The 16076-nt window shown below is 38.0% G+C and overlaps 1 protein-coding gene across 1 annotated transcript in view; it reads right to left on the bottom strand.

Moving 5' to 3' along the window:
- Window positions 1–16076, bottom strand: part of Antxr2 (ANTXR cell adhesion molecule 2) — a 133063-nt gene that overhangs the window by 87774 nt on the left and 29213 nt on the right. The window contains exons 8-10 of the mRNA XM_076926439.1: window positions 7509–7569; window positions 4908–5006; window positions 2794–2863 (exon numbers count right to left, since the gene is read on the bottom strand). Of these exons, the coding sequence (XP_076782554.1) occupies window positions 2794–2863; window positions 4908–5006; window positions 7509–7569 (230 nt within the window). The remainder of the gene's footprint in view (window positions 1–2793; window positions 2864–4907; window positions 5007–7508; window positions 7570–16076) is intronic.

Here is a 16076-nt window from a genome sequence, read left to right as displayed (position 1 = left end):
CTTATTTTATTTCAATCTTGTAAGAACTGGTCACCTACAGAAAGGATCTGAAGAGAAGTCAAGGCAAAAAAATAGTCTAAATTAGGTGTAGTGTAGGAAGTAGAAAATACAATGGTATTTTCAAGCACCCAGCATATTTACAAAATTCTCTAAAACTTTGCCTCAGTGATTAGCTAGAATCTGCTACAAAAATAAAACAAAACAGTACAAAAGCAATTCTTTTGGATGGATCTAATCCCCAAACATTCTCTACCTACAAACAAAATATCAATACCAAAAGCTAAATAAATGACATTTATTCATACCCAATATTTATCATTATGTGTGAGGTTTTTAAAAATCATGTATCTGAAGTATTTATTGAGTCTGCAAAGCATTAAAGAATGTCAATAGTTGCCATGTTACATTATTCAAAGGGAGGGGCCTCGGGGAGAGCAGGTAGAAGCGCCTGCTGCTGGGGCCTGAGGACCCAATTTTATCCCTGGTATACTCGTCAAGAAAGGGAAGCCAAAAGCCATCCTACAACCTCCACATGACCATAGCAGACACATATGGGCACATATGCATAGTCACACACATACAGAGGTAGGCAAAAGTCAAAGTAAATATTTTTTTAAAAGTTTAAGTACACACCGGGTGGTGGTGGCACATGCCTTTAATCCCAGCACTTGGGAGGCAGAGACAGGCGGATTTCTGAGTTCAAGGCCAGCCTGGTCTACAGAGTGAGTTCCAGGACAGCCAGGACACAGAGAAACCTTGTCTTGAAAACCAAAAAAAAAAAAAAAAAAAAATGTTTAAGTACAATATGGCATATAATGAGTATAATTTCATTTTGTAACTATATGAAAGTGTAAACTCTTTTCTTTAATAATCACTTATTTTTAAAGTTTCATGATTTTCTGTTCTTGCCAATGGTATGTCACCCTAAATAAACATTCTAGCCATTTTCTCTTAGCTGATAAAGGCCCCTTCCATCAGAAATTGAAGGATCTCCTTTAACTTTGTATATTTATTAATAAAAAAGTCTATTCAAGAAAAAGTTATGCTTTCCATCTTTCAATAATCGAGTATTTAGTGAGTTTGCACTATGGCAGGCACTGGGTAATGCAAAGGAGTCTACAGGAAACAAGACTTACAGCATTTATCCTAGCAGAGAGGAAACACAATAAGCATTAAGGATTTAAAAAACAAAAACAAAACAAAACAACAACAACAAAACCAAGAACATGTAAAGGGAATGAGGAGGCTACTGGGTAACTATAAAGGGCTTTACCCTCTTGGGAAGATGACATTTGAACAAGATTTAAGGAGATAAGAGAACATCATTCCAAGCAGAGAGACCAACAAGTAGGACAGTAGTGACAGAAGTGTACACTGATGGGTTAAGAGAGAAAAGGGGGACAGTGGTGAGACATAGCTGAGCAGAGAATAATGAAGAGATGAGACCTGGGGAGTGAAGGTGTGGGTCCTATAGAAACTGAGGGAAACTGTCAGCTCTCCTTTACCTTTGTGTGGGATGAGGAACATATTCCCAACAATCCTACCTAGAGGAGCATCACAAGCCTATCTACTCCAGTAGGATCACTGAAGCCAAAGGTAGAAACAGAAAGACCAACCAAGAGATTAATGATGTTGGCACGAGGCAACATGGACTTTGCCCAGATGAAGCAAGCTAATATTGAATGTTATGGTCCAAAATTAGTGCTGAGTGAGTTCAAGATAAGCTGTGCATTAAATAAGAATGAATCAATTATAATTTGAAGGGTTTTTAATCTGAATGACAAAGAAAAAAGATGTTAAAATCAATGGGAAGACTAGAAAATATAATTTGAGGACAGTTTGAGTCAAGAGGCATGAAGACCACCAAGCAACATGAAACTCCAAGTTCAATTAAACAAGTCCAGACTTCAGTGGTTTGTCATGCTACTACAATAAGATCACTGAATTGTACTGTATACTTGGGGTAAAATGATGTCACGAGAAACCAAACTATCATAAAGCCCAATGCCTGTCTAAAGCAGCGATGGTCAGACCATCTCTGGTACTAGATTATGGGGCAGAACACACACAAAATGAATAATAGTCTAAGTTCTGAAGTTATATAATATAGCCCTTTCAATCTATTTAAAAATACAAAAATGATACTGTTAGATTTTTTGCATAGCCGGAAATGCTATCCAGTAGCTATATTAAATACTTTCACAAAAAACAAGTACTCATGCTGATAGTGAAATATAAAAACTATTCTCTTTGATTCTGTGAAGGAAAAGATAATCTTTACTGTGTGAACACTGTTTTTGACCTGAGACTATGCTTTTAGTGTTTACTATGTTTACACTCAATGGTAAATATCAGCATTAAGTAATTCCATCAGTTGGGTCAGCACTATGAACAATCACACTCATTAATGTCAAAGTAGAGAGTATCACAACATTTTGGAATTATTTACTTCATATTAAAGAGTAAAAGAAATAAATCAGATAGAAATACTGTTTCTTGTACTTGAGTACCTTGTACTCAAAAGACAAAATAAGCAAACAAAACTACTAATGTACAATTGTTGTTTTATAGGAAATCTGTTGGATTGGTTATGTTTTATTTGGTTGTTATTTGTTTTTAATCAGTGAAGAAAGGCTTTTATGTGAGGACACGGATACACACACACAAAGAGGAAAAGACAGAAGGGTGGAGAGAGAGAGAAAGAGAGGGAGACAGACCCTCACAGAGCAGAGCAGTAACCAGTCACTCAGGAGCCAGAACTCCGTGTTGAGTTGTCTTTGGTGATGGACTTACTCTCCAGCTTTGTTCAGGACAGGTGCAGGACAAAGGATGGAACCAGACTGAACACTCACTGGTTTTTCACCTAAAATATAGAATATTATTTAGTGAATAATGAGTTGCACATCACAAATGCAGTCTCATTCTTAAAGTGCCATACAGTCTACAGTAAGAACTCAGGTGGGGGATATGAGAAAGGTCAACAGTAACATATATTTGAAGCCTAGCTAAAGAGGCAAAAGAAAGAAAATAAAAAAAAAAATGAAGAGTTACAAAATCTTGATACAAAAATATGGTAAATCAAAGTTAGATTTATTAGCTAAGATAGTAATATACAGTTGCGAATATAACTTTTATCCTGAATGTTTAAATACCTCAGCCCTTCAAGGGTAAATTAGATATGATTCCTAAGAAACAAAATTTAAAATGGATGAACAAAGGAAGACTAGGACTTAAGTATAAATGAATTTATCTTGTAGGTTGTCAAGAGAGCTGTCTCTACAACATATAAGCACACCTTTAACAAGCTGGATGCTTACACTCCATATACATACTTATAAACTTACTTTTAACAGTACTGTTACTTTTAACAGTACGTCTGAGAACTCATCAAGGAGTGGAACTATTGAAACAATTTACATAAGCAAATGGATCATCTCGGATGTGAATAATGAAAATACTCTTCCACCTCCATCTATTTGAGAATTTTGAGAATTGGATTCAATAAACTAAATCTTATCAATGTCTATATTATAATCAAGTCAAATGTGCAATCAAAAGGCGTCACATAAACCCAGCACTTACATACTAATAACTGCTGGACAGAAATAAAGTTAGGCTTCCCTGTTCAATTGTGTAATTTGTTATGCATTTTTTACAAATATCATTTTGCCTTAACAAATGGTGCTTCTCATACTGAGAAGCGAGAGCACTGAGCACATTTACTAAGCTGAGATGCTCATTACTTTGATCCAACAAGCACATACTGACAATTTGCTATGTGGCCAAAACTATGCTAATACCATCAGACAAACAGCAGAATTATATAGATGAGTCTCTTTAAAACAGCTCTACCAGAGTTCATAGATTTTTAGAGGCCAAAATAAATACCCATTGATTGAAAAGACCATTTTACTATGGAACCAACATACTCAGGAAAGATGGGCTGAGAACCCTGGAGGCATAAAAGGCCAACAGCACTAAAAAACAAACCAAATGACAAGAAAAGAAACTCTTCAAGAAACTGAAACGTTACTTGGCATTAAGCATTGAGAAGAAATGACAAAACCCAACAATAACACTAAGGCAACAGGTAGTAAAGTCATCTGACACAATTGTATTTTAAGGCAAAATATAAGTCTTGACGAAAGGCAGTTTGATCACATGACTGATGTGGATAGTCCAAAACCTAGATTCAGGTACTTTAACTTTCAGCTCTGCCTGTTATTAGCTGTTTCAGGAGGGTGATTCATACATCAAAGACCATCTTCTGAATAATGGCATTCCTGAGAACAGGGTCTAGTGTTTATTAAGTCATGAGCAAGTGTTGCCTCTACTAAATAATTATTGCTATTTTTATTATTATTATGTAAGATTTGTGTTTTCTCTAATGAAAAACTGTAAAACTGTAGCATAGCTGATTTTACTTTAATGAGAAAAAGAGAAGGAAGGAAGGAAGGAAGGAAGGAAGGAAGGAAGGAAGGAGAAAGAAAGAAAAAAGAAACAGAGAAAAAAGAAAGAGAGAAAGAAAGAAAGAAAGAAAGAAAGAAAGAAAGAAAGGAAGGAAGGAAGGAAGGAAGATGGATGGAAGTATGGAAAGAAGAAAGAAAGAATATTTTAGGTTACAGAGACGGCTCAGAGGTTAAAAGCACTTGCTGTTCTTCCCAGTGGAGGTGGGTTTGGGTCCCAGTACGCACATAACAGTTTACAACCATCTATAACTCCAGTTTGAAAGGATCTGATGTCTTCTTTTGGCCTCTGCAGGCACAAGGCACTCACTAGGCACAAACGTGTGTAGGCAAAACACTCATACATATAAAATTAAAATAAATTCTTTTGAAAGAAGAAAAACACTCAAGATTCTGTGCAATAAAGACATGTAGGTAATGTTGGCATTCCTGGGGTCTTACTTTTTGTGTATGTGCTGTTCGCAGTAAATGTACAGAGGACACTGCCGTCATGACTGACCGATGTGACTGCTCTTCCACTCAGAACAACTTGAAATTTCTCTAGAGGTAAAAAAAAGAAATAAAAGAAAGAAAGAAAGAAAAGAATGAGCACAGCAACCAGTGTTTTATTAGGAAGAGGCACAATATGGTGAGGTTCAGCCCACATTTCCACATTTGATCCTCTCCACCAATAACCGTGAATATGCGCCGACTCCAACCAAACATGCTTCCTTTAGACTCTGTAGGTGAGGATAGTAGAGACATCATTCATTGTCGGACAGCACTGCTACTTTGGTGTTTATTAGAGTGTTTTCCAACAGTAACCCAGGTATTAGAATTAAAATATAGCAATAATTACCTGACTTATCTCAGCTCCCCCAATTCTATTCTTACAGGTTTTTTGAGAAAGAATGTGCTCTTTTTCTTTCCACTCTCAGTCATTAAATTCAGGAAGTTAATAAAAAAAAAGAGAGAGAAAGAAACAGCTTGCCAACCTGTTTTGTCTTCTGTTGCCTATAAGCTTACAGTACAGTGGACATTCTGCCATTTGGATTACTGACAACTGTGACAAGGAGGGACTAGAGGAAGCTGCTTTACTGTGTCCTTGTCTACAATGTCGATAGGCACTGAATTTCAGAGAAGAGATGAATATGAAAGAATAAGCTAGAAGAAAAGTTGATGACCCAATCTCTTGATAGGCAGAGAATACTTGCTGCTTGACCACAATAGAACAAGTTAGCGATCCCAATGGTGATGACCTCTTGAACCAAAGGCAAACTGAAGCAAGAAAATGTTGAAGAGCTGATCTGAGCAAACTACAGTTCAGGAATTGAGCAGCTCCAAGGCAAAACAAAACAAACAAATAAAAACAAAACAGCAAAGCCTTCTAGAAAAAGAAAAAAAAAAAAAAACAGAAGGGCTGGAGAGATGGCTCAGTGGTTAAGTGCACTGACTGCTCTTCCAGAGGTCCTAAGTTCAATTCCCAGCAACCACATGGTGTCTCACAAACCATCTGTAATGAGATCTGATGCCTTCTTCTGGTGTATCTGAGGAAAGCTACAGTGAACTCATATACATAAAATAAATACATCTTTAAAAAAAAGAACAGAAGTAATACAAGTATACAAACATATGTATACACACACACATTCACATCATAGATCTCTCTTGTGGGAAGGTTCCTATTTTAATATTCTAAATAAGGTGGTTAAACTGAAGTTCTGGGGGTTTTGGGTTTGTTCTTATTTTTCAACGTGTATTAAATATGTAGCTCAGATTTGTTGAAATTTACAAACCAGGCGAATGTCACTTGAGATGCCTAAATGGACTTTTATTCTCAGAGTTCCTTCACTTTAATTCACTCTAACACCCTCTATCCTTACAGACTTCTTTCTCTTAACATCATTTCTGACATACTGTCACCAGCTACCAAAGCAAAGCCTACAGGCCACTCTCCATTCATCATGTCATCAAAAGAGATGTACTTGTATGTTCTAATAATATACAGGTAACCCTAACATGTAATTCAGCAAGAGCACAGGCATTGGTGTCAGATGGACAAGAATCTAAAGGACAATGACTCACACATACCGAATCTGTCAACCTGCCTCTGCCTCACGTTCTCCATCTGCAAACTTGGATTATACAACTCCCGAATAGCAATGTTAGGTGACTAGGTAAAACTGTATACTCAAAGAACACAGCCTGAAAGGCTCAAGAAGGGATGTAATAAAGAAAAGCTACTATTTTAATGTAGTTTCTACCTACTTGTCTATGTTTTTCCTAGAAAACGAATGCTCTCCATCTTTAGAAAAGACCCTGCTGCTCTGGAATTCACCTGTGCATGCTTCCTGTTCAGTGTTTCAATGATGCTGTGTTAGGGAGCTGGGAGATTTAGGGCAGGAGAGCATGTCCGGTAACCATGATGTTCTGTGATAAATTACCCAATATATTCCCCTTCTCCTTGATCAGGATGGTCCCTTTTTTCCTTTTCTAAATAAAGTTATGCTAAAATGAACTCTGGGTCAACTTGGAGAGGAAAATCGGCTGGAGAGAGGCAGATTCCCTGGGCAAGGATGTCTGGGAGTGGGAACCTGAACCTGCTTGGAGAAGCAGCTGATGAAGCCACCTGCTTCCTTCCTGCACTCTGCCCCTAAGTCACTTCCGTATGTGCCTGGAGCTGGCAGATAACATAACATGGCCAGGTCATTAGAGCATAGAGCTCTGCAGTTTCCAATACCACCCAATCAGATAAAAGATTCTATATTTTATTTTATTTGCCATAGAAAAGGTCTCAAACATGAACGGAATATACAGAACATTCTAAAAGCCTGTCACACAATATGTTCATTATTTAAAATAACATTTGAATCTTAAAAATTTGAATTTAAAATAGAAATATTTCAAGGAATTATTTAAAAATTCTTACACACACAAATAAAAGATGCCAAAAAAGTTAATTTTGCTATTCTCCTTCCAACATGAGTTTCAAATCATATCTTTTAGCTAGGGGGAAAAGAAAAATAATTTCTTACATGGTATTTTTAAATTCTAAACACTTACCCCCTACACAGACACTTGAAGGACTCAACTCGAGGATTTCAGTACATGATTGAGCTAATATCTGAAAAAGATAAAAAGAAATTAGAATAAGCTATAAGACTATTTGTAACATGTGAAACCCATGGTTATTAACAAGTTCAGAGAAAAGTCAATCCACCAGTACACATAGAGCTACAAAACTCTGTGTAAGCACTTATATTGTCTTAATGTATAATCTAACATTGTACATGGTAAAACCCCTATTTTATCAGAGTAAATCCAGACAAACACAGGAAAGCTGATCACTGCCTCAAAGTCCTATAGCCTTGGATATGAACAGATAACTAAATATCATATCATTTCCTCATATCAAAACCAACGCTATCCTTCCCAGTCCAGCCGAAACAAGACAGCAAATCAAACTGCCTGCTCAATACTGCTGTTCCTTAAGTCTTCTGTTTTGAAGTTCAAAGATTACCAACCCATAACAGCTTCTTTATTTAACAGTGTGTTCCTAGTGCATTTCCCAGGCTTAGCTCCCAGAGGACACAACTTCCTCGCATGTATCAAACAACACACTTACAGAACACAGATTCTCTGAGAAAGCCAAACAATTATTCTCAAACATAGTCTGCGTTCAAGCATGCACGAAGCACTGAATCAGAACCGCTCCACTTAACGCGCGCTCTGAGACACAGAAACCACCTCACAAGGCGCATGGCTACAAGTGAGAAACAATGAAGTAAGCTGCGCCTCATGATCACCAGAGTTCTGCCTCTATTTTTAGAACTCCTCTGCACTGCATTATCAAAGTCAGACAGAGTCCAGATGGCCTGTGATCAGCGTTCCGCTCCTGATGGAACTTGAAGACAGATGAAATGCAGTGGTGGTCACATCCCCTGCTTGTAACCAGACAGGACGGAAGTCCAGCAGCAAAAAATTGCAAACCTTTCCTGTGCTTTTCAATTACAGAGGAAATGCAGACACTCAGTATCTAAAACCAATGTTAAATCACAAACCTATCTGTGTTGAATGTGCATCTGAGTAGGAGACATCATTTGAACTTTTGAAAGTTTTTTTTCTCAAATGAATACAACTTTTCATATAACAATTGGATTGAGTCTTTGGTGACTACAAATCTCATAAGATTTTATATTTGAAAAAAGCTACCAAAACTCTTGGATAGCAACACTGGGGACCAATGGTAAAATCCAATACACATATCCTGGAGGGGTAGAATTTCTAGTCAATAACACTTTTAAATATTTTCACAGAATTTGAGTAACAGACTCTAAAGAAAACATTTGTGGGTTAAGACTAAACTAAAAACATTCCCACTAACAAAAACAGAGCTGATTGATATAGTTTAGGCTGATCAGGGAAGAGATTTAAAAAAAAATAGGGAGTCATAAAGTTGGCACCAGTGTATGACATAATCCAGTTGAATTTGCTGAAAGTTGTCTCCCTTCTCCAGAACTTGAACCTTATGTTGAGACTGGAACTTGCTTCATCCATGAGAAGATAAATCAGATTTGAGAGCAGAACCATCCCATAATAAAAACACTGTTTTGTACATAAAATGTAGCCAATAACTGTTTAGGTTGAAAAATAAACTAGAAATAACATTAAAAAGGTTTCTCTAGTCATCAAACCAATAATTGCATAGGGACACAGATAAGTCAAGACAGTTTTTTTAAGAAAAAACACCTAACCCTTCTATAAATTATTGCGGGGAGCCAACAGAAGTCAGCTATCATCCTTGCAGCCATCTTGAGCCATATACCCTGACAAGAGACTTGATTACATCAGCCTGCAATAGCTAAGCACACTCTGATAACATCTTTTTTTAGATACCCAGGATTTTCCCTTGGGTGTGTGAGACTTAAAGGTGTGTGACTTAAGGGTGTGACTTAGAGGTCAGATTTAAAGACAAGGCCTAAGGGCATGACTTAAAGGCGTGACTTAGAGGCGTGGCTTAGAAGTGAGACATATAAAAGGCAAGAGACAGACAGAAGAAAGCAACAGATTATTAGGCACTCAGAAATACAACTTGGAACTAGGAATTAGGTTAGAGAGTACAACTTACAGTACAACTTGGAGTAGGAATTAGGCATTGAGGAAGAAGACACTTGGACTAGAGAACTCAGAAGAATAATTATTAGGTATTAGGCACTTAGCACTTGGAGAAAGGACTTGGAACTTGGAGGCACTAGGGACTAGGAACTAGGGACTAGGAACTCAAGACTTGGGACTTGGAGAGAAGAAGAGAGACTGAAGAATAAACAGGATTGAATCACACTCTGTCTGGTCTCCATTCTTCAAATCCGTCCTCACTCTCTCTCTCTCTTGCTGAACCCCGACCCATAGACCAGAGCAGCCTGGGGCCATGCGGGCTCTAGCAATTTAGCCCCCAAGGCTTTGGCATTGCGAGTTCCAACATTGACAGGTCGGTCTGTGACATTTTGGCCCCCAAACTTGGGGAAGCTCGGGCCACAACATTTTTGGAGCCCAACATGGGGCAGCAAGAACGAGAAACCCAGTGAAAGACATTACTAGAAGAAGGATCTGCCGAAAATTCAGAAGTGACGTGAATCTGCAGCGGATTTTCCTTCAGAATCCAAATTATGGATTTTACAAATGTGGGGTGATATAATTTGAAACAAAGTTTACCAAAATCACTTCCAAATGAAGAAATTAGTCAGAGTAGGGGCGGGTAGACAAGACTGACGAGAGAGTTAATACAGATTTAGAAATAAAAATGACTTGTAAATTTGTTTTCCTCATCTAGAATTTACCATATTCTATATTAAGATGGCAATAACTAGACACTGAATACTTTAATGTTTGAATGTAGTTTACATGTGATGCTTTAAACAGTATTATCTTTAAAGCACAATAGTTCATTTAAAAAGAATCTTCTGTATAAGAAGTGATACCAATGAGAAGCTCAAGACGTTAAAATGGAGATCTTTCAGGTAAGAAGATCAAGTAAAAGTTGTTTCTGCATGAACTAGTAAAGAACCAGAATAGGGAAAGACACTGTCTCTATTCCAAAGAAAGAGAGAAAAGAAGAAAGCAGGGAACCTACGAGATGGTGGATAGGATACCTAAATGTATAGGTAAAAACACAGTGGCTCATGAAGATGCCAAGCCTCATTCCCTGCACTTCTAGGGATACCTGCTGAGGAGAGAGGGAGGAAATGCAGAAAGCTTCTCCAAAGTGTAAGGCTCAGGGGCCCTGGTGACTTGGATTCTTACATTTAGGATAGACCTGCAAAACATGTGCAGGCCTAAAATCAAGATGGTTTTAATGAAAAAGCGATTCCTTGGGCAGATGGTTCCACAGTGGTACAGAATTATACTCTTACACTCTGTGTGATTCAGAAAGAAGGTGCTGGGCCGGGCACCATCTTGAGAAAGAAGCTACCATTTGAAACTGAACTATCCTTAGAAGCTGAGAATGGAGAGCAGTCACAGGACAGGGAGTTGAATTTAATCTGTAACCATCCCAGGGTAAGTATGGCTTTTGGATGCAATCGTAGACAGCTGGAGGACTTGAAGCCCCAAAGTTAAAAACAGTATGCAGCAGGAAGCTGGGCTTAGGAAGTGGAGTACTGAGAAGATGTAGCTGCCACTCTTGGTTTCCTAGAGCAGGTCTATTAACTACACATAATCTGAAGTTGGGTCACTTTTTGCTAAGAAGCTCGATGAAAACAACCCACTACTGGGACCAATTAGTCATACCTGTTAGCCATTGCTATAGAACCTAAATCCTAAATCTCTCTGATGGTCCACTAACACTACAGCTACATCCTGGGAGGTGGGGAATGGATAAAATATTTAGGAGGTCTTCTATTGTACAGATGTCAGTGTGTAGCTTTTCACACTCCCTGTGGATTTAGGAGACACCAAGAGAAAACATTAACTCTCTTAGGAAACAGTATGTACTGTACTGTCCAGAAGGGTGAGAGAGAGAGAGTCTACACAGAACAGACCGCACAGCTAAGTGAGAGCAGCCCTGGCACTGTTATGCAAGGAAGAGAACCCATGCAAATGAAAACTTAAGACCCCCCAAAGTATGATACTCATTAGGGATATTTCCAAATATAACTGGAAGCCAATTGCACAAGCACAGCATAGAGACACAATAAATATGAAAAGGCAAAGCATCATGACTCCTTCAACACACCATAATTCTTCAACTACTTCAAGACACCAAAAACACTCCTACAAATGTTCCATATATAGAAAGAGGAAGGGCCAAATTCACTCTTACAAATACTTACAAAATTCTTACAATCATACTCTTGTGAATATATTCAGAATCACACATCTGAGGCTGGAGAGTCTCTGTGGCTATTAAGGCACTTTCTGCTCTGACAGAGGGCCCAGTTTCCCAGCACCTGCATGTTGTCTCCAAGCATCCGTAACAACACTTCCAAGAAAGAGGAGGCCCTCTCCTGGCCTCTGCGGGCACCAGATATGCACATGTTACACATACATTCATGCAAGCCACATTCATATACATGTGATGAAAGTAAAATCACAAATGTATTATGACCGAGTCAGTCTTACCCCAGGTGAGGAATACAAGATTGGTTCAATAATGTAATACAACACAGAGAGACTTAGACAAAAGCTACATCAATGCCTCAATAGATGTAGAAAGGCCTTTGACAAAGTTCATCTTCCCGCCTGATAAAAGCCCTTAAAAACAGGAATTTATAAAAATAGATTACCATATACTAAAGATTATGTACAATAATTTTACAGACAATGTAATGCTAAATGGGGAAAAACAGAAAACATTTTCTTCACTATCAGAAATGAGACAAGAGTATCCATTCTCACTGTTTTTGTTTAATATAGTACTCTTAAGTCTTAACTTGGCCAAAAATGTAAGAAAAAGAAATGAAATGGAATACAAACAGGAAAAAAAGAAATCAAGGTATTTCTATTTGCAGATGACATGATCCTGCAGTTATAAGGAGACTAGTGACTTTAACAGAAAACACTTAAGATACTATAAACACTGTCAGAAAAGTCTCATGGTCTCTGAACACAGACTACTCAGTAATCTTTCTATATGCCAATAACAGCATTCCCAAGAATGAAACAAAAAAAAAAAAAAACATAACATTCACAATAGCTTAAAGTTTTGAAAAGCAAAATTTTGGGAATACACCTAACAAAAGAGGGGAGGAGCTTGGTGTTAAAAATGTGAAGACAGCTATGGAAGAAACTGAAGAAGCCACTTCTCAGGGCTCCCGTGTTCAAGGAAAGGAAGAAGATACAGTGAAGACTGCCATCCAGCCAAAAGCAATCTGCAGATTAAATATAAATCCCATTGAAATCCCAATAAAATTCTTCACAGAACTAAAAAATTAATTCCAAAATTTCTATGGAAGTACAAAATCCCTGACTATCCAGAACCATGCTTAATGGACAAATTAATAGTGGCATTATCACAATATTCTGTGTCAACTCACCTATATACTACAGCACAACAAAAGCTAAAACAGCATCGTAGTGCCATAAAAAATAGGCAAATATGCAAAAAGGCCAGAATAGCACAGGAATTCTGCAGAGCTGGGTGTAGTTATCTAATTTTTGACAAAGATATTAAAAATATATTTTGGAAAATGGTACTCTTCAATAAATGGTGCTGGAAAATCTGAATATCTACCTTATTATCCATTCCTATATGGGAATGATGTTCAGTCAATATCTCTTACACTATACAAACATAAATTCAAAATTAATCATCAACTTTAATACCCGAATCCTTGAGACTGCTAGAGGAAACACCAATAAAGAACTTTAAGATGTAGGAACATACAAGGTCTCTCTGAAAAAGAAAGAAAGAAAGAAAGAAAGAAAGAAAGAAAGAAAGAAAGAAAGAAAGAAAGAAAGACACAAAGAAAGGAAGGAAGGAAGGAAGAAAGAAAGAAAGAAAGAAAGAAAGAAAGAAAGAAAGAAAGAAAGAAAGAAAGAAAGAAAATCAAACAGCACAGAAAAGAAATCCAAAAATTGGCCAATGGGATTGTAAAAAACTAAAAAGCTTCAGCATGGCCCAGAAAAGCATCACCAGAATGAGAAAAATCTTCATAAATGACACAGCTCACATGGGTTTAATATCCAGTCTATATAAAGAATTTCAAACTTGGGTACCAATAAAATCAATTCATTCAATCAATGAATGGGCTCCAGGGCAGAATAAACAGTCCTCCATAGGAAAACAGGAGTGGCCAATAAATGTGAAAAGTACCCACCATCCTTAGTGATCAGGGAAACATAATCTAAAAGCAGTTTAAATTCCATAACACTCCCGTTAGAATAGCTGTCATCAAGCACACGAGGAACATACAACATTGAGGATGGAAAGAAAGAACCTATGCCTGCTGCTTATCTGTTCCTTCACTCTTGCTGTCAGGTGCATCTGCGCTGCTGCTGTCATTGCTGCTGCTGTATAGTTTCTCATTGTATAGAACCCAGCTTTTTGGGGCTCTATATCATAGATACCACACACATGCATTTGCAAATACACACATGTGTGCACACATGCATACATGAGTGCATATGCATACACACACATAAACATATTTAAGTGCTTTAAGAAAAAAATAAACATATAACTACTACATGGCTCAGCCATACCACTCCTGGGTATATACATGAAGGACTCTAAGTCTACATGCCAGATAGGTATTTGTAAGTCTGTGTGGTGCACGCCTCCTTTGGGAGGCGGAGGCCGGCAGATCTCTGAGATCTAGATCAGCCTGGTCCCTTATAGCTAGCATAAGAATAACAGAGAAACCCTATCTCTAGAAACCAGATAGATAGATAGATAGATAGATAGATAGATAGATAGATAGATAGATAGATGGATGGATGGATGGATGGATGGATGGATGGATGGATGGATGGATAGATGAATGGATGGATGGATGGATGGATGAATAGATAAATGAATAGATAGATGGATAGATGGATGGATAGATGAATGGATGGATGAATAGATAAATGAATAGATGGATAGATAATAGATAGATGTAAATTACTGATGAACTAGTTACAATGTCCCTTACAAATAGTAACTTCTAATTTTCTGTTAATTCTAACTAGCTTCATAAAAAATCAATACATTAGTCATACAATTCAAAAGTCAGATGCTATGAATAACTTATGAAATTGCAAATATTAATTTTATGGAATTTCTCTGTTTGAGGAGGTCAGGGGGAAGAATCAGGTAAGGCTGTTTACTCTCTGCTCTGGGTTGGTAGCAAGGCCAGATGCAGTGTGGTAAGGCAGCTGTGGAAGCTGCCTACTGGCCTCCTTGAGGATGTGGATGTTTGGTGGGACATGAAAGTACATGCCACCATTGTCCCTTCTCAATGGCCCAATTTGAATGAAGTATCTGTCAGAATGGTGTTCTCCCTGGGTACTACACGCATGTTCCAAATTAATTTGGATTAAACCTCCCGTGTCTCATACACTGTCAGGCTGCAGACTTTTAATATAGGACATGTTCTCTGCGAGCAGAGCTGGCACGGAACTGAAGACTGGGAACCAAGTCTAAGTCAGAGCCTGACCATTCCAGGAATTCCACCGCCCACAATGAGGACATTATCTCGTATTCCATTTGACACTCAGATCTTTATAGCCACTAGTTAATAAGCCAAAATAACCAAACATGGTGACAGCATTGCCAAGAAACAGTCACTGAGAAAAAAAAAATAGATCTTAGGACATATTCAAAGTATGACTCATGTATATGGAGTTTTGCATATTTTGATTAAGATCATATAGCTTCCTGAAAAAGTCTACAGCATTGTGTTTCTGGAAATTCAAGCCATTTTAAGTTATATGTAGTGAAAATTTATTTGTATGGATTTAGTTTTCTACTCAGTAGTAGTCATGAGTCATGGGCCCGAATGCAAAATAATAAAGCAAAGACAAAAAAAAAAAAAAAAAGAATAAAGTGGCACCATTAAAAAAAAATTATAAATTTAGTCGAATACTATTTTTTGAAGAGAGTTTTCAGTGTAGGATGTATAAAAAGAGAAAAAGGATATTAGATCCTATTTGCATAGTTTTCTGTGAGGGTGGTTTTTTGGAGAATATTGTTTTGTTGCTATGTTTGTTTGTTATTTCATTTTGAAACAGGGTCCCTGTAGGGCACTGAGCTGAGAGACAACCAGGTGTCTGGTTGAATGAGCTTTGAACCCGGGAGACCCTTCAGGGACAGTAGGCCATTCAGCTCTGTTCCTGGCCCCCTGGCTCTCTCAGGTTCCGCCCTTAACAGCCCCTCCCACAGAGAGGTTGAGAGGTCTATGACCATCGGGTCAGGTGCCCTAGGCATAGGAATGGTGCCCCAGGCTCTCCTCACATGCATATGAGGCATCCCCAAAAACCTCAGACTAAGCCAATGAGGTTACCTGCTGCTAAAACCTTCACCCACCCCAAACTGTATATATTGAGTTTAATTGAGAAGTAAAGCGCACACAAGAACCATCCAGGTGTCCAAGAACTTCTGTCGTTGACCATTGACCCGCTGCCGCCCTTCCCTGCTACCTGGCTGACACTTCC

This window comes from Arvicanthis niloticus, chromosome 27 (genome assembly GCF_011762505.2).
Source record: "Arvicanthis niloticus isolate mArvNil1 chromosome 27, mArvNil1.pat.X, whole genome shotgun sequence".
NCBI lineage: Eukaryota > Metazoa > Chordata > Mammalia > Rodentia > Muridae > Arvicanthis > Arvicanthis niloticus.
Note: the sequence above shows the minus strand (reverse complement) of the source record. Positions and strands in the feature narration are given on the sequence as shown.